Here is a 20,444-nt window from a genome sequence, read left to right on the forward strand (position 1 = left end):
TTTTGGGATTTATATACAAAGGCACATAAGCCCATTATCCTTTAGATTTTTTTGTTTTGGAGAACAAAATTTGTTCATTCCAATTTTACTGTAAAGTAAGATTTCTAATCATTATTACTGGAAAGCCACATATGTATTAGAATAAAGGGTCCAGTTACTTTTAAGGATGTAGTAGACATAAGAAATTTGGCACTACTGGTAAGATCATGAGCAGTGTTGTTTCCTATTTAATGTTACTTTAGCTGGAAGAGGATTTAGAAGAAAGGGTATATGCCATTAAGGAGTTATAACTATCACACACGTACAGGCTGAAAAAGTTCAAATGCCCATTTGAATCAACAAACTTGTGAAGACCTGCCTCAGCTACAGGTAAAAACTTGACACTTACATTAACAACTGCATGAAAGATAAATTTAGCTTGAAAACACATTAGGGCATGGATCAGAATGGGAAGCATTATTGTTTCCATCTTTCTCCCTGACTGAAAGGATTTATGGAATATGGTCTGACCAGCATGCAACAATGCAATGTACAAAAGCACTTTACTCTCTGGCCACTTCAGTTCAAACAAGCTTCGCAACAAGTTTTAAAATTCTTCCCATCTCAGAAGATTCTGCTGCTTTCTGAAAATGTGCCTAACTTGAACTTCACATGTGGTCCTCATTTAAATGCAAATTAAGCAATTAGCAATTTAAAGTATGCTAACAGTTAATTTGTATTTGAGACATTTGGTCTTGAAATGAGTTAAGGCCTGACCAATAACTCACTTTTTTTTCACAGTTCCACAAATGTGTGCTCTATCTTAAATTCACCTGGTAATTGAGAATTTTTTTTGGTTCCCAAATGTACAAATATTTGGCATAATCAAAGCCTGGCCAGGCAAATTAGTAACATGCCCTTTAGGCACAGGAAATACAAATCCCAAATTTTTTCCAAATTTAATGAAATCTTGTTAAACTGTGATCATCAGGCCTCTGGATGCCAAGAAAGTCATTGTCTCTTTCTCGTAGGCTTTTTGCATTGAGGGTATAGGTATAAATACTGTTGTAAAATCCCAACTGCAAAGCAGACAGGCGTTTTGAAACTAGGGTTTCACTCACAATACTGTGGTGAACTAATTGATATTGGATATAATTACTTTTGATTATTTGATTGATTTTGTCTGATAAAAACTGAATGTCAAAGATCATACCTTCATTCAGATACAATCTTACTTTTAAGATGAAACTTGTATTCAGGTATGATTCCAAGAACCCATAACTAAAGAAAAACATAAATTTAGGAATTTTGCTAATTACAGAATATATTCATACAAAAGTAATTATTACAATTTGAGGGACAAAAAATTTCAAAAGAATCTTAAAATTTATGAAAAATTCCTGCGCATGCAGTAAGGTACAATAAATACGTGACACGTTAAATCACTCTGAAATGTGAATATCATCAGGAATTTAAACTTCTGGGAAAAGTGAGCCATGCTTGGCAATTAGAATCAGCACTGAAATGAGAGTGGGCATCATAATACTGGTTATCTGTGCTGTTAACGTGCAAATGAAGGGAAGACAGATCAAGCCCTCAAAATGGTTCATGACGCTGTCAAGCCCACGTGTCAAAAATGTATAGTGTCATGATACACAGCCATATCAAGTTTTCTATAAGCATTTCGTTTAATTAACTGAACGAACACATTTGTCTTTACTTGCTCTGTGATCTTAAAGAGAGATGAAGTGTCATTTCCCTGCAGTCATATTTGAAATCTGTAGTGTAAGGAGCCCTAAGCAAAACACGTGCTGAAGAGAACAGGTGGAAGCCATATAACTTACTGGTGAGATTCTGTCTCAGCATTCCCCAACACTTGCTGTACTTCTGTGCTTATGCTGATCTGATCGTGGTCACATGGAAAACCAGCACACCGACGCCTTTGTGTTTGTCCCCAGTTAGAAAACCATTTTAATCAGTCACCAGAACAGACTGTGCTAATGGAAACACACTTATGGGGAAGTGCTCTAGATTTATTTTCTTCATAATTCTGAATATCCAAACCAGATGACATTCCTGATTTTCTGGCTAAAATAGACGAAACTAGAAATTCCTTGCTGAGGAAAACTAGTTTTTTTGGTTTGATTGATTTGAATGTCATGCTACGGTTTTTCATGCAAAGAAAAATGTTAAAACAAATAATTTGCTGTTCCTTGTTATTCTTTTTTCCTCAACTAAATTTTAGGGAAATTCTTAGAAAATAAACCAATTAGATCCCAGTTGTCACTGGAATATAAACATAAGCTGCATATTTCTCAGTGAACCGCCACTGGCTTTGATTTTCACTTCTGCATACCAGGTAAAGCAACCTCATGCAGCACTCAAAACCAGCATGGAAAGTACCATGATGCTAACTTTAGCCCTCCTGAGGCATTAATATGAATGCTTAATGGCATTAATCCACATTTAGCTCATTCATGTTTAACGATATGCTTTTCATGCATACATATACAAATATTAATTTTGGATCGAAAGATAATAGTTCAACATGATAACAATTAAACAGCTGTAACCTGTCTTGTGTTAAGTAATGGAGCTGCAGGCAAGCTTTATAAACAGATGGTCTTACCCACCCATGCTTAATGTTAAAGACTTTTAAAAAAGAGGTGTTGACAATTCTGAACAAGAAGGCATAGTTTTAATGCAAATTGGCAAATTTGCAATTTAGATTATGCAAAAACTAATTTAGTCTATAGAAAAAATTAGGCTGCATTGTAAAAGTGAGTTGTTACACAGCGCATCGATATAGCAGGCTCCCCACCAACATAATTATTTACTAATTTCATTCAGCTAACAGAGTTTAATGGAAAAGCAGCTGGAAAAGTATTCATATTTATGGGCTTCCTATGACAGTTACCTAATATAGTCATGGTACATGACAGTTATATCACAAAAAATAATAGACTTTCTGAAATAATATCTGTTCCAATCTCACAAAACAGCTACTCAGACAGAAGAGGGTCACTGAACTCATTGCAAGCCAGGACAGAAAGGAAACAAAAACATACTTTAGCACAACTCTGCTATGAAAACTTAATTACAGAGGAAATTTTCATCCAGGCTATCACCTGGGCATCAGCTGTGCATCTGCTGTCTTGTATCCCATTGAGATGCAGGTTGAGCTTCAAAAAATAATAAATGGAGACTCACCTCAGACCCATGAATGTCACTTGCAGACCAAATAAACAACTGACAGGTGATTTTCCATAGCTCTGCAGTGAACTGTTGATTTAACCTGTTCTCACGGGGATACAGGAAATTGTAAAACACTGCATTAAAACATTTCAGCAGTGCCTGTTGTGACAGGACAAGGGGTAATGGTTTTAAAGTAAAAGAGGGTAGATTCAAACTAGACTTAGGGAAGACGTTTTGTTCACAAGTTGCCCAGAGAGGTCGTGAATGCCCTAGAAACATTCAAAGCCAGGCTGGATGACACTCTCAGCAAATGAGGCTCTGAGCAAATCTAGTTGAAGATGATGCTGTTTACTGCGGGGGGGGGGTTGACCTCTAAAAATCCCATGATCTTATGACTTTATGACTACAGCTCTCCAGAGGGAAGAGATTATATGCAACTTAGGTGCCTTAAATTGTTTAATACTTGAAACATACATTGCCTAAATTTAGTTCAAGCCTCTAAGATGCTAAACAATAGCACCAGGTTTTGATTTTTGCTAATTCCTAATAGATTCATTCATCAAAATGCTGAGCATGTACTTATCTCTGAACATCTTTGATATAAATATGTGAAAGCATGCATTCAGAGCAAGGGCAGTGGCTCACAAGTGTGGCTGACATCAGGTGTGGTATGGAAGTTGCACCACCCCAAAGATCCATAACAGAACAGTGGATACGAGCAATAGACATCAGGTTTACTGCATTAGTCCTAACAATCTTGAAAACCTTTCTATATACATTGCTTCAAACAACTAGACCTCCCCTCCTCCCCGCTTTATTTAGTCTACTCTGTTCTCTATCACAAATCAAAGTATATAAAATACATATGTATATTATTTCTCCAATGCCGTCTTGTCATCTTCAGCCTTAGGGAAAGCCTTATGTTTAATCCAGAAAAGCAGATGTCTAAATTTTTTGCTGAACAAATAAAAGCAAACCTTTGCCACCACCTACAATTTTTCTTCCCAACGTGCTGAAGTATTGAAATTAAAACAAACAAACAAACAATGAAATAGGTATTTGGAAGTTTAGACTAATTAGAATTTCCTCTGACTAAATTCCATTTAAATATTTTGAAGTATATTTAAAAATCGGCATAACTCAAGAAGCAATCTAAGATTTAAACAATACTAGAGAGAAATACAACTAAGGACTACCTTGTTTTAATAAGGTGACTGGTTTGGGTTCTGCCTTCATTCTATGTTTTAACACAGGTCAACTTACAATACAAATAGTGGGCTAACTGAAAACGAGACTGGACAGATAGTTATCACTCAAGAATACATAGAAATTGTTAGCTGAGGTACAAAACATTTTTTTACCATTTTGAATGGCATTCATGCTTTACAAAAATACCATAAATTCTTTGATCAAATGAGTTATGGATTCAGATGATTCAGTATATATTCCAGTTAGCACTTCTGTGAGCAATGCATGCACGTCTGCCCCATTTTGCACATCCAGCCAGAGATCTGGAGGGCTACTCCTTTCCCAGGAAGTGAGCAAAGTGAATTCCCCTTAAGATTTACAGTTTCTTTGGAATGTTCCTTTCTCAAAGAAGCTGTTAATTTTGGCTGTTGCACTTCATAGGGCTTCCAGCTAATAGCTGCAACAAAGAAACACATTTGCATTTCTAAAATACTTCACAGTACCGCAGCTAAATGGTTAATGACTTTTAGAAATAAGAAGGGTGCAATTGTTTATTTTTAGACATATGAAGGGAGAGAGAGTAGGAGTCTTTCATACACATAACACAAATTATGCAAATATTCTGCTGCTAAGTAGAGAGTTGTAAGTAGCATAAAATGCCTGGGTTACAAATGGAGGGTGACAATAAAAAATTGGTTTGCACAGCGAAGCATTCTGAAGTCCCTTGTGCTTTGAAATTTATTGCTCAGAAAGAGCTACTACCTACTGTAGGGTAGATGAGAGAACAGCAAATTGACTCTTCATCTGCCAAGCTAAGAAGGCAGCAATTTTTCCCCCACTAAGTTGAAATATTGTTGGAAATGAGCAATAAAGTGACCTGGCTTCTCTGTAACATGGGGCTCCTGAAGAAAATAGCTCTAAAAAATACAGCTAAAGCCTGTACCTCGTTACTTGCCTTGGAGGCTGTAAGGACAATATAAACAAATCAAACTATCTTTAAAGTAGCAGCCACAAAGTAAACAGCTATTTAAAGAATAAACAGGTGGGAAGACAGACCTGCTTGCCCAGTGCAGAGGAAAAACTTGTTTGTGCTTAATATGTTGGAAAAATTGTTCAAGAGCAGTTCATCCGTGTATAACTACAACCCTTGAAATGCTGCCAAGGTCAGTGAGACCAACAGCAGAGTGATCTGCTGAGTAATTGCTCGTTGGCAAGTTAAAGCAGTCAAGGGAAAGGCTTTATCCTACTCCTAAATATTTACTTTCTTTTATTGTTCAGAAAGCAGTTCTCTCTGCACCTCTCTACTCTCCTTGTCAGCATGTTTTCTGAAAGCTCCTCAAAAACATTAACCTAATCTGTTCTCCCTTTGATTGTGCAGATGCATCTTGATTACCTTTCCCTCATATGTTTGAGTAATTTCAATAGTAAATAACAAAACCCACAAACCAACCAACCAAATTTTAAAAATCAATTGTGATTGCTGTAAAAAATAATTCTCAAGTAAATCTTATTACTTTCACACCTCACTCTCTTCTAAAAAAAAACATCTTGCCTCATCTTCTGGGGGCAATGATGTGGGTATTAATTGATACAGCTGTAACAGGCCCTCATTTTCCCTGTCCTCAAAGCTCTTGCCACTGCTTCTCATAACTGCAAGTACAGCACCACCACTTGCCCCTCAGCCAGGGCTGTAAAACACCTGGGAGCACAGCTTGGTTTTTGCTATTTTCTAGATCCTCATGTCCCTGTTATGGCTTAGCTGTGCTAACACATTGAGAGTTAGAGCCCTTCCAAAACCTCCATGAAAGTTAAAATTCTCCAGGCTCTTTTTAGCTTGTGGCAAAAGCAAATCATGCTACATTCACATCCATCAGCTCCACTGCAGTTAGACTTACTGTCCTATCCTGTTGCTTCAGCTACATCACCTCTTTTAACCATCTCTCCTCCATCTATCCAAACACAGAACTATGTGGGGTTTTTTACTTACAGGACTTTTTTTTTTGTTATTTAGATTATCCATGATTTCCTCATCATTCAGTGTTATGCTTGCCTTTGTCTGACCTGTGGCTACCTCATTTGTTGCCAATTCAATCCACCTCAAACTGCTTAGCCACGATGCTTCTCATACTTGGGAGATGTGCCCTATAAATACTTCAGTCATGTGATCACTCCTCTCACAGCCTCTAATGAGCTTCATGCAATTCTCTCCACTCACCAAAGTACAAACTAGTCATCTCTTAACATGTAAACCATTGCCAGTTCTTCTGCCTGTGCTTCCTACCTGTTGTCATGCAGAAGTTTTTCTGTAGTTCTGCTAAGATAAAAATTATTTGAATGGGACTCTCCTCCGCTGTTACAGACCTGCAGCATCTTGCACAAAGGAGAATTAGTGTGGAAGGGAATTTCCTAGCACTACAGCTCCACGTTTTCTTAGTCCTCTTACCTACATGCATGATTTCTCACGCTAGCTCACTGTCAAAGCCTGTGTAGTGGAGAAGGATATCCTGCTCTACACGGCATATATGGACTGTAAATCACTGGGTAAGAAAAGCTCCACTGATAATGGTATAGCAACTTCCAAAGGTTTCCAGGCACCAGAACGAACTTGGTTACAGAAATACAGAAGCTGTAACAAGGATGGCTTCTTCTCAATCAGCTGTATTAAACTGCTGTTACTTTCTTAACATGTAAGAAATTTGATAGTATTCTAAAACAGAACCCTATGTTGACAGGAAGATAATTTTGGGCAGTTAGGTCACATTTATTACATGGTGGAAGTGACATTCTTATGTAAGCAAGTCACTTTTTGGTGCTTCTTCTCCTTAAAAGAGAAAAAAAAGAAAGAAAAACAATAAGAAGCTTCATTTCCAAAAGACATAAAGCTATCACATAAAAATAGAGAAGCACAAATCAAATAGTATATTTACCGTTCAAAATAAAAGTAACCTCCCCTCAGTGAAAGGCAGTTAAAGGGAAAAGACTGAAGAGGAAATTCTTCTACCTTCTTTTCATGGCAAACTAGGTATGAAGAACTGATGAGCCATTATATAACCATTTCCTTTCTTAAGATATCAACCCTTTTTCACAGACTGACACATGCAAATATTCCGTTTGAAGAAACATTCTTCAAAGCAACACACTCCTTATTCAGAGGCGGCCAGCAGCGCCGGCTGCGTGAATTTTGCAGCGAGGACAGGGTAAAGCATAGGCAGCCTACCAATGGTACAGTGCTCTCCGTTCCATCCCTGGCTACATTCACACTTGCCGTCCTTACAGGTGCCGTGCTCGGCGCAGCGGGGGTGGCAGGCCCGCTGGTTGCAGGCCGCGCCCGTCCAGCCTTCCTCGCAGCGACACGTGCCGCCCATGCACACGCCGTGCGCGCCGCAGTCCGCCGAGCAGATCTCTGCACGCAAAGGGAGGAGAGAGGGAATGCATTAATTAGAAGTGCTAAATTTTAATTCAACATGTGAAGAATAAGAAAGGCAAAATCTTTGAAAGTAAAATCAAAGGAATTTACTGTGGAAGACGTTTGCACGTAAGATTCAACAGAACAGAGAGCACAGAGTTTTATCTCTTTGCTAATGCTCTCTTGGTTAGCCGCCAGACTTCAGTGATGTTTAAGTGCTCACAGCTCTTTTGCTCGCTTGCAGCAATTTTCAAGCACGCTTCTTTGTGGTCACATATGTCTTAAGAGTAACCTTTTGTATCTTGTATTATATGGCACTCAGACCTACCAGAAGTTACACTGTACTCACAGTGATGAAATGTAACATATACCTAGATCATTGTCTGTAGAGAGTGAAAATCCAATATGATGAAGTTCAAATTAGCAAGGTTTCCCCTCCATGCTCTTCTCCCTCCTTTCTTTCAAAGTTAAAATGTGCCACTTCTGACACATTTTTCATTATAAAGAATCAGCCTTAGTGAGACAAATTAGCACTATGCTGACACACTGACACATCTGTAAAGTATAAAAGATCATTTTACTCTTTTACTTTGAGTAAATTTGTATCAGTGACAGCCATGAACAGTCTGGTTTCAATAACACTTTGTTAAAAAAATAAATCAACATACAGCAATTTAACTTGTCATTTACATATAGTAACAGGATCTTGTATCTGAGAGAATGATTGAAAAATATGTTAACAGCCAAAGGTAGTCAAAGGCCATACAATACATATTAAGTCTCAGTTAATACAAGATGATAATTTACACTGCCAGATTTTGCATTTACCATTTTGGTTCATTTAGTCAGACTCCAGCAAACTTTACTTCTGCTAAGCAGAAAACAGAAAAGCAAAGAGATACAATACAGCCTGAGGGACTTGTCTAGTTTCTGTGGCATACAGCGATCTGTAGCCATGTATCGTTCATAGAAATGCTACATTTAGGGTTTTATTTTCCTTTAAAAGACAGCAAGTAGTTCAGTAATAAAAGATCAAAATTATTTTTAACAGCAAAAAAACCCTTGCATTCAGTGCAAGAAAGGTTTCCAGATTCCTGATCAACAGTGTTTTTCTCCCTGCTGTCTCAAAGTGCTGTGGAACATTAAACACATTATCAAGGAGCTGTGACATTTCCCGTAAGAAACAGCCCAAAACCTTTATGGAGAAAGACAGCTGTAATTTCCCCCTCCTTTCCCCTCCACCACCTATATAGCATTTTATATCTACTTTGAATTAAATTTTTGATTAAAAGATGCAAGATGGTTTGATTAAGTTCAGAGTCACAAAACATCACTGCAGCCCTGAGAAAGAAAGGTTTATTTCTCTTCAATCTAATCAATTTTTCATTAGGGTGAAGGTGTTTATCAGCTTTTAGCACACTAGCTTTGAGCAAGGTGCGTCAATCTTTGTAATGAATTTATTAATTAGAGTTAATTTAATTGAAGTGGAATTGAAGGGCTAATTAACGGACAAACTGCTGATGAAGATAGAGGAAAGCTCTGCTGATTCCAAACCTATAAAGCCCTCTGATGGAAATAACTCATTCTTTTCTTCATCTAACAGCTTAACAACATGTTTATGGGTAAGATTTTCTTTTTTAGTGTACTCCACTGAAGGTCATTTTCCACAGCTTTAGCAAATAATCTCTGCATGGTTTTACAAACATTCTTTCCTGAGTCTGACACACTTGAGATATTTGAAATCAGAAACACTTTATGTTATTTTAATGACAAAATATTCCATGAAACGTAAGTAAAAGATGGAGCATAACTGGTCACCAAAAGAAGCGTAGAGGACGTGTCAGTAAACAGGGGATCCATGTTTTGCCTGAGAACTAGACAGGGTCTAATACAAATAGCCATTTTTAGTGCTAGAAACAGAAACGGATTTTTTTCTTCTAAACAAATTTCACAGAAGACAACATTTTCTTCTCTTTGTCACTTTTTCTAGCATGTTTGGAACTCTATCACTCTCATATGCATAAACCATCATGAAGTATCACAGATCCTGGTCAGGAAGTACATTTGTTTTAAAAAGATGGTTCCTCATGAAAAAGTTATATTTATTCATAAGCTGGCATGAACCCAGCTAGCCCATGTGTTCAGTTTTCATTAACAAAACGTCTGAGTTCTTAGATGAACTGCTTTAGACAAATACATGTCTCACAGTTAGACATGATTTCTTTTTTGATATGTGGCTACCAAACAAGATTTTAAAAACTCGTATTTGTCAAAAAGCTGCTGTCATACTTCATAAATATTTAGATTCTGCTCTCTGTGCTAGTACCTCTAGTTTTCTCCTTTTGTTTCTAAGGTCAGACTATGGTATAAGCCCAGTTCCATATTTCAAGAAATTCTTCCGCTTCTTCACTCCTACCAACTCCTTCCACCCTGGCAGCCTGCACCCTGCCTCTAAAGCTGTTTAAGACTCATTCTTGCATTCCCTTTGCCTTCAAACTTGAATGCTATCTGTTTTTCAGGAAAATTACCTCAAGTTAGCTGGAGAGATTCTTAAAATGTGAATGTCCCTGTTTTCACTAATGTAGTTTAAAGTTTATGAAGTAGATGTATTAGGAAATATCCATATCATGCAAAGAACATTCTGAACTTGCTTGTGAAATATCTGAAGTTACCAGATGAAGGCAGCTAAAAGATTCAAACAAATACATTGATTTTCAAATCCTTCAACCTCATCAATTATTTTGAGCTGTTGAATCAATTTACAGTTCATGCTGAAGTCAACTCAAAGAGATCAATCAGCTCAGCAGGTCAGGTCCTAACACATTAATGTCATTAAATGCTGCTATTCAAGACAGCAACATTTTATAAAATGCCAGTGCTTTTAACTCTTACCATTGGAGCAATCTGGACCTGTCCAGTTGGGGTCACAGGTGCAGCTACCACTCTCTTGAAGGTAGGTGCCATGACCAGAGCACTGGTCAGAGCACATTGTCTTCAGGATTTCACAGTTGTTGCCACCCCAGCCTGGGTTGCAGTGGCACTCACCGTGGATGCACACACCGTGGCCGGAGCAGGCTGGGTCCAAGCAATCCGCTGCAGGGAGATGAGAAAGATGAGCTTAAACCCATCAATCCTAAAAACAGTAATCAACCCATAGGTGCTAATGGCACTTTTGGGCTTAATTCACATTTCAAGATCTTATGAAACAGGCAGCATTGCACCCATCTTGAAAGTAAACATTAGTAGGCTGAGGCTGAGAAGTTCACCTTTCTTTCACTGCGATGAATGAGAAAAAGACTAAGTGGACTTAAGGTCTCTTTGTGCCAGCCTTCTTTCTCTAGCTACAAGGTAAATCACTCTTTGTTGTCACTTCTTGCATAGCTGCAATTTTCCTTGAAAGAACGCCTCCCTTTCACATCACTTTCTGATCCTGTAAATTTTGTGCATGCACGTAACTGGCATCAAGACAATTATAGGTTACCACTGAATCAAAGGAGAATCTTTCAAGGTTTGCTCATTTCTCTGAATTATAGCAAGATTGGCTTTGGGTCTTGAGCAACTGATCTTGACTCTGCTTAATCAAAATGTAGTAAGTGTTGGATTCTCTGCAGCACTATTCCCTGGTACAACTGACCCAATCCACCGCTACATAGTTTTGACAGCTCTATAGGACCCCCAAACTGTTTTGGAAATGAATGGGTTGCATACTGTCTGTCTTAATTCACTTGTGCTTTAGATAATGAGATTTAATTCAGCAATTTGACTCAATAAAATGTTACACTTGTAGGGTCAATGGTCTGAAAATTTAATTCCAGAGACTTAATTGCATTACTTTTTGTGTGGAAATCAATAAAATCAATTTGATTGGGGAAGAAAATAGCAGTTTTTACACCTTAAAAAATGGAATGGAAAATGAACCACATTTTGCAGCACACCAGAATGAATATTACTACGCACATCTCTGGAATACCAGAATAATGCATCAATTTTCCCCATGATGCATTCGAATCAGCACTTTCCACAATCTGGTCAGTGGAAAAGAGTACAAACAAATGCAATAAATTAATGATTACTCTACACTTGGAAAATTCAGTAAGAATTCCTACATATGTGTTTCATGTGCTTTCTTCTTAGCTGACTTCAGCCAGACAAAATCCAAATATACTGGCAAGCAAAAACGTTACATGCATGTTACTTTGAATTTTCCCACTGCTTACTTGAAAATAAAAAAAAGTACAATAATTCTGTAGAATTCAGTGATCCTAGTGATTCCACAACTTGATTTGTAGTATTGCAAAATGATTTTTGAAGCAACAGGGTTAGTGCATAAGATCTAGAAAAATTTATACAGCTGGATGTGCCAGCTGTTAACCTGACCAACAACAGCTGGTGCTGGCATAAATATTTATTCATTTACCTTCTTCACAGTTTTCTCCTTTGTACCCAGAGTTGCAGGCACAAGAGCCCATGATGCAAATGCCCCGTCCCCCACACTGGGGATCGATGCACTGACTCGTAGGCACGTCACACTCGGTGCCCTTCCAGCCGCTGTAACACAGGCAGCGTCCTTTGGAGTACTGCCCATTGCCACTGCACAGCACCGGGCAGGCTGCTGTGAAACAGAACACGGCAGAACAATCAAAATAAAGATCTTCACCAGAGCTTTATAAAGAAGAACATCTGAGATGTTGCTTTTCTGATATATTTGTCTTCATGCTCACTTAAACTGACTTGAGAAAAGCATTGGGTTGATTTACCTCTCGAACAATCGGGGCCCAGAAACCCAGGAAAACAATGGCAGGATCCAGAAACACATTCACCGTTACCATGGCAATTTCGGGGGCATTCCACCACAGACTCTAAAAGGAAAAAGAGAAGGATAATTCACAGGTGCCCCCTGCATGAAGTACCTATCATTTGAGCTACTACTGACAGCTTGTTCTCACTCTGAGAGAAGTGTTTACATTTGTTTTGTTTGAAGAGCGCGAATAGCTGTGATTCTCTACTGCTGATGCCCCCCAGTATCTTAGGACATTATATTCCAACAAAAAGGCTAAAATAATAAGTGTAAAACAATATGAGCTCCATACTTAAAATCTAGTCCTCTGCCATTTAATAAATACTTCAAAACAGCATCCTCCTTTCAAGCACTGTTTCACTAGACATACTTATGCCTTAGACTAGGAAATTAAAACCCTTATGCCTTAGATCAAGAAATTAAAATATATACTCTGAGTTTTATTCAGAGTAGGAAAAGAAACACATAAATGGAAAACCTGCAAAAAAAAAAAAAAAGGTCAGATCATTTAACTATGAAAACCTATCTATGAATTCCTAAAAAACCTGACCCCAAGCTAGCATTTGGTAAGAGGTTTAAAGATTGTGCTTACCTATAATTATGGTATTAAAAGACACCTGCTCTGCATTTTTCCCATCATTATAAAAGGCCAGGTGCCAGATGCCAGAATCCAAATACTGGATAAAACCTGCCTCGTGGAGACTGACAGACCTCGCCTGCCGTCCGGCTCGCTCTGACTCCAGCAGGTTGCGTTGCTCCCTTGCAATCAGCCGGCTGCCGTCCAGGAGCTCCACAAAGTCATACTGCAACCAAACACAGATGGGAGCTTGACAAGTCACGGGATGACTGTGGCACCCCCCTGACAATATGCTCATATTTAGACCAAGAGTTTACCTTAGGAGCAGGGAAGCAGGAGCTGAAACCAGCCCTTTCTTATTTCTTTGCTCCTTGCTAAGCATTCAAACAAAATTAGCAACTAGTTCTCATGCTTATGAGAATGACTCTTTCAGTAGAAAGTGGCCAATGAACCCATTACATACACTGGGGGAAGAAAATAGCAGTTGAAATGAGTCTGCAGTCATGACTGGCACCTTAATTACAGGTGAGAGCTAACTTTCAAACTGTGTTACATACATTGGGCGAATATCCAATATATATATCCTAATATCCTAATATCCAATACCAATAATCTACTTTTCTTCATTTAATTTCAGATGAAGGATTAACTGCTCAATCTCCCTTTTTGTACAGTCTGGAATTCTGGAGGAAGGAGAGCAAGAGCTTTACTTTTCATCACAGAAGCTCAAAACAGGAAATGAAAAGTGGAAAACCTTGCAACTATCAAAAGTGACAAACTGACCAAGCCCCGTGGTACCTCAGGTCAATGTACAGCACATACTGTATTTTAACAACTATCATGGGGCTTGGAAAAACGTAGCAGCATCTCAGCTTTTAAAACAAGCAAACTCACAACACAAGTTTTTATGCATGCTATGCTTATTTATACACCTCAACTAGGGCTAATGGCACCTGGAGGGCAAAAACTGCTCCAGGCCTTACACTGATTATACACTATCTGGAGTCTGTTCTCATGGCTTGAAAGTTGTCTTCTGCATGTTGAACATGTGAAGATCAATACATATAGAACAAAATTAAACAGGTAGTTAAACTGAAGGGCATTCATGGTTGTGGTAGAGGGTCTCTCCTTTTACTGCTAAGACTGTTCAAAGTTCCACTTCTACTGTGACACGTTTACCATATGAAGCGACCTGTAGCACATAAACCTTCAATCTTTCCACATGTTGAAGATTTCTCTCAAATGAAATTATATTCAGGGCCCAAAGTAAAGTAAAGTAAAGTAAAGCCCAGCATGTGGAACCACTGATTCACCTGAGCTGGGATAAGATCAGTTCCCAGGACCAGAGGATCAGTGATTTTACACCCTGACCAGTGACCTTCAGGAACTGTTCCTGGGACAAACGAAAATATGATAGCCTTTATCCCAGAACAAGGGTTTAGAGTACTTAGGCACTCTTCTTGAAATTGCAGGCCAAAATTCACTGGTATTGTAAGACTGCTCCTCCCCAGTAATCAGAATCATCTTCCCACCAGCCAGGATGTGAAGGAAATGCATAGTTAATACGATTCTATCAACACCCAAGACACTTTTCCAGCTCTGTCTGAATGAGCAGAATAGAACATAATGTGATTAGGATGCACAGGCCTCGGCAGCTTTGTATGTGCTGCACCACATGGAAATGAATGCGATCGTTTTGGGAGAGCAATTATTCAAAACCATTCAACACTCTCATTTGTCAGAGAATTAAATATTTATCTTATTTTGTGAGAGAGAGAAAAACAATTTTGGCTTTTTTTCACTTCTGCCTCTCTAGTGGTTTTAATATTTTTAAAAAGGGAAGGCTCAGAGAGTTCTGAGTTTTAACAGGTCTTTCATAGACATTAGCTGTGACTTTGTAATTTGTATATGGCAAGAGATCACTTTTGCAGCAGGAGGATTTCAGATTAAAACTGTGTTTTTGGTACAGGAACAAGTGGTTACACCACTTGATAGGCCACTAATAGCTGACAAGCACAGCACAATAAACGATTTTTTATTTGTAATGTAATAAGGACATACACTGTTATCAGAACACCATTTTAGACTACACTTAAAAAGCCATACAAAAGTGAATTTACTGATGATTCTGTCCCCCAGCAAAAAACCAGTAATTGATCTTAACTAACCCTTTTAAAGGCTGCTTTTTTTATATTTGGGACATGAAAACAAAAACAGACTGGAGAAGCAATTATTGTCATAAGCAAAATCATACCAATTTTATTTTCCTCCTATGAGGATAAATTAATTTCCTTTATATTGAGTCTAAATGTGAAGATTTCCCCTAGCATTCCATACAGTTTTGCTTTAAACCAAAGTCTCTTTTTTATTCTTAAAAATCTCTTTAAATAAACATATTGATTCTCTGGCTGCAATGGAACTGACATTTTTAGAAAGTGTCACAAAGACTTTCAGGCTTGCATTGATTGGGTTTTGAATGGACAGCCACCGTCAATTATTTCTGGTTGATTTATTTATGATTCCCCACAAAGAGAACTATGCATCTCAGATCAGTCTGTGACACACAAATAGTAGCTGTGCTTGAGACTAATTTTGGCACCTAAAGACAATACAGCAAAGCAACCACAAATTCTGTCCTGAATACAATACATCAAACCATTTCCTATACACCATATCCCTATTATATTGGATTATGGGACAAAACAAGAGTTGAATTTTCTGCATTCTGTTATTTTTTAATAGGAGAATTCTAAGCAATTGACAGGAATAGTTTATATACAATTCATCCTATTACAAGACAAGGGTGTAAACTAAGATTTCTTGAGATCTCTCAAGCTTACTTCTATCACGCTTTTATTATGTCCCCTGCAATGGTAGGATAATTGGCACCAGAGGTTCTACAGCTAGGGACAGATATTGACTACAGCGTCCTCTTACTGGCTATCAGGTTTTAACTGGGTACAAAAAAGAAGTGGATAAACAGGCTAAGGGTACAGGAGAGAAGAGGAGAACAAGGTGGCAAATGTAAAAGGCAAGTTTTGCATTACAGTCAAAGGTGACAGTGGAGAGAAGGCAGACACTTCAGTACTACTATTTCGGTAGAAATACTGAGGGTGTAGGGAGGGAGCTAAAGCAAACTGTGCTGTGTGGTTACACATGTAGGGTATCACAGGCATATGAGCAAAGACATTGGAGAAGGACAGGTGACAAGGCAACTTTACAAATGCTGGCAGAGTGCAGGAAGTAATGAGTTCTCTATGATTTAACATAAGATCTGAAAATTCAAATACTGACGTTTGAGAAACAAGCAGCAGTTGCTCATTTGCATAAATTTTGTTATTAGCACTTGTCATTCTGTGACTAGAAGATAAGGGCAGATAGCATTCAGGAGACATAGACATGAAGTGATATGTGTGAGTGAGATCCTAGTTTTCAAAGTCTTCATGAAACAACCCTAGCTTTACACATCCAGAGATGGGCTCCGAGCCAACTTTTGTCATTACAGGATGAGATCTTTGAGCTACGGTAGACAGATTATGGAAATCTGAGGTCAATAATTTAAAAAAACAAAAAAAAGCATACATCATTAAGGCATTGAATGAAAACATCGTGGTTAAAAACCTCTTATGTTCTGTGCTGTTCTGGTCTCCACACCTGTAAAGGCTGCATTAAAACTAGAGAACATTCAGAAAAGGATGACCAAAGGATTGAAAAAGCTTCTATAAAAAGAAAGACAAAACAGACTGGAAAAATTACAACTCACTGATAATACTAGAGATCCATAAATCAAGGGTGGCATGGAGAAGAAATGAATGAGAAATTCTGTCCTGCCTCTTCCAAAACACTACCCACAGTGTGTCAAACAAAAGCTACTGTCTCAAAACAGACGGAGGAATATGGCGTGACATGTGTAGTTAAGCCCTGTTGCAAATGTCACAGATGCTAAAAGCTTCCACAGATTCGAAGGTGACTATGCAAATTCACAGGAAAAAATAATCTATCAAAGGTTTGTAGACAAATCAAAGACAGGTTCTTTGACTCAGCAAAGTCCTTCAGCCTTAAAACTCTGGAGGCCAAAAGCATATTGTGGGAAGAATAACTACAGTACTATCACGCTGCTTTATTAATCTCTGTGTCTGCTCATGGCCCCCATCACAGACAGAAGGCTAGATGGGCCTTCGACCAAACTCAGCATGGGCGTCCATGTGTTTGTCTGCTATGTTCCTGTGACACTTGGAGCTACATGAGTGAGCTGCCTTGTCTCATGGACAGGATGGAAGTGAAGGATGGAAGTGGAATGGAAGGATGCAGTGAAGCCAAACATCAGCTGTTAGTCCATCCCTGTTACCTTTACCCAGCTAGCAGTTAGGAACTTTTGTCAGTACAAGCCATAAGAATTAGGGGAAATAAGAAAGCAATAAATGGACTTATGCTTGTAATCCCCTCAGTGTTCTATTTCATTAGATGTCTTTTGCCAAAATACCTTATTTTGTTTACAAAAGCTACTTCAGTTAAATATGTATTTTACTAGTATGAGTTGTAATGATGTAACTTCATCAAAGTCCTGTGTTAGGACTTTGTTGGAGAAAGGCCTAAACTGCCAGGATGTATTTCACTCCATCTTTTTTTCCCCACATGAAGGAGCATGGTTGCAAATAAAACCCCAACTGCTTACAGAAATTGCATTTTTAGGAGATTACATACATGCTTTATCTCAGGCACTTAAACGGGACATCATTGGGTTCAAGGCCATATAGACATTCTGATAAAACTGTACCCTTGGGAAGCTTTAGCAGTCTTGTAAGTTCACTAGGGCACTGATAAGTAAGCATGCCTAATTTTTCAATATATCAAGTGTCAGTCAATGGTTTGTAAAAAATACTCCAATTATATACCAGGCAAAAATAGTACAAGAGAGCTTGACCTATATCCTGGGAACAGTATATCCAAAATGTCAAGCAGGACTCACACATGATTCTTTCTGTTGTATCATACTTAAACATTAGTAAGAACTTGGAATCTGTGTAACACAGAGGACAGGAAACAGATTTAGTAGTCTCTGTGTTTTGGGATAAAGGACACTCCTATTTCAATCTTTTGACAGGACAAGGAATCAAGTAAAGATCATTTTTTTAATAGACATACTTGCATAACTTCTTGTGTAAATAGACAGTCTAGATCAGCTTCTTCAGTTTTATGCATTCTTGCCACACATGTATTCCCCTAACTCCTGTTATTATTGTTATCATTGAGATGGCATTTGTATTCCAAACCCCTATTTCAAATGCCTGATAACTTTCTGAATCGATTTTTTTATGCTAGAATTCCGTGTGGTTGTTGCCAGCCTGAGAGTGGGTGTTCATATGTGAAGGTCTGAAGAAAATCCATTTAATCATTATTATGAAGATCAAACTTTTAAGTAAACATGAGTGCACTTCCTGCATTTAGTAAAGTGTTTGTTCTTTAATGGAAACTAAACTACAGAACAAAGTTAATGTAATATTCCATGACTTTAGCTGCTTTCCTGACCCTTCCTCTGTGGTTTGTAACTGTTAAGTAGGTGTTGTAATCATTAATATATTAGTAATATATTTCTATATTGTGCATATTTTAAAAGTTCTGCCTGAATTAAAAAAAAAAAAAAAACACTACAAAAAACCACCCAAAAAAACCACAACAAAAAAACACCCAAAATTAAATAGTGCAGTAGCATGAAAATCAAAATTTTTAAAAAATGGGACTGAATTAAAATATACAGATTTTGCTGCTATGGATTTGCTGTTACAACTGTGTATCAGATGTAATCAGTCAAGCTTTGATACAATTATATTATTAGGTTGCTATACTTAGATTTGTGTCCAGGGTAAATCCATACACTCTAAATAAAGTCACTAAGATGCTTCTCCAAATGGGTAGAAGAAAATGAGCTAAAATACCAATTCAGGTGGAAAAATAGATCTGAACCAGCACCTGGACAAATATTGTGCTGAAAGAAATCTAATCTTGGAGGGCATTAAATCTTCCAAATAACATGGATACAATTGATGCTAAAATAGCATCTGAGGCACTGATTCTCCATTTCTCCTGCCAATACAGAAGACTCTTCATTGTTTTATACTTTAATTGTTCTATCACTATGGATAAAAAGTGGGTTTTTTGTTAATAGGAAGTGTGACCATACGTAATAAAACGGTGTCATTAGAAATCTTCTGAGGGGCAGAACAGAATAAATCCTCTGGGACACTTAAAAACCAAGTTTCAAGATACTAGATGCTTAGTGAAGACTGCCACTTTTACAACCGCAGTTCACTGTATCTTTGTAGATACATATTACATATTTTTTCTTTAATGTTTTTATTTAGTGGGACACCAAGCTGTAAATACTGTAGTATTTGCTTGTCTTCTTGTTTGGAAATTTAGTTCATGTGCTGTTTGTAGGAACTCTCATCCCACCTTATGTGTGGCCATAAGATTCCACATTAGTTTCCTTAGGTTTCTAAAGATATGTACATATACCAAAGAATAAAAAAAGTACCTATAAATTCTGCATGAAACAACTCCATGTCTGAAGCATCATCAATCAGGCAATAGAACAGCTCATAAATAAAAATACCCTGTACCCCCATTCTAGATACCAACACAGAGTATTACAAATGTTCTGGTCATCCTGTATCAATAAAGCATAAATAGTAAAAATAAAAATCAGCAAAATGGAAAAGAAGGTAATCCTGAGAGAAAAAAAAGATAGAAAAGATACAAGATCATGGTTTTCAATAATGTGCTACTTTTAATGCAAGCAGTTCTCACCTGAGTGTGTGAAGGTGGTAAACCTTTTCGACCATATACTCCGATCAATGCATCTTTCTGAAGGGATATATTGAATTTTAGAAATTGTGGTTGATCAATGAAGAGTTGTGATCTCCAAAAAATCCCAGGGGGCACTTCTTGTATCGCTCTTCGGCCTATATCAAGTTCTCCAGAATCTATAGTGTTGTTTTCTTGTGCAAATCCTCCTAATTTTCCTGATGGGTTAGAATAATAAGGAGATCAAAAATTAGTGTTCCTTTCTGGCTTTCAATCATCCTTCATATATATCTTCAAATATTTAGAATTACCTCAGAAAAATGTTAGCTGACAGTCTTTTTGAATAGAAGATCCCGGGAATTCAATGATTTAGAGATAAAAAGGTAAACATACCACAAATACCTACATACTAAAAATGCCATAGCATCCCTAAGGAGGAGCATTATGGAATAGTTTAGAATCGACATTAAACTATTCTTTTTCTTCACTAGCATTTT

The 20,444-nt window shown here is 37.7% G+C and overlaps 1 protein-coding gene across 1 annotated transcript in view; it reads right to left on the reverse strand.

Moving 5' to 3' along the window:
- Window positions 1–20,444, reverse strand: part of TENM3 (teneurin transmembrane protein 3) — a 379,052-nt gene that overhangs the window by 71,130 nt on the left and 287,478 nt on the right. Inside the window, exons 10-15 of the mRNA XM_066185929.1 lie at window positions 19,951–20,165; window positions 13,159–13,369; window positions 12,526–12,627; window positions 12,186–12,380; window positions 10,661–10,861; window positions 7,580–7,765 (exon numbers count right to left, since the gene is read on the reverse strand). Of these exons, the coding sequence (XP_066042026.1) occupies window positions 7,580–7,765; window positions 10,661–10,861; window positions 12,186–12,380; window positions 12,526–12,627; window positions 13,159–13,369; window positions 19,951–20,165 (1,110 nt within the window). The remainder of the gene's footprint in view (window positions 1–7,579; window positions 7,766–10,660; window positions 10,862–12,185; window positions 12,381–12,525; window positions 12,628–13,158; window positions 13,370–19,950; window positions 20,166–20,444) is intronic.

The sequence above is a fragment of the Chamaea fasciata genome, unplaced genomic scaffold (genome assembly GCF_029207755.1).
Source record: "Chamaea fasciata isolate MVZ Bird 193981 ecotype frontalis unplaced genomic scaffold, bChaFas1.0.hap1 SCAF_6, whole genome shotgun sequence".
NCBI lineage: Eukaryota > Metazoa > Chordata > Aves > Passeriformes > Sylviidae > Chamaea > Chamaea fasciata.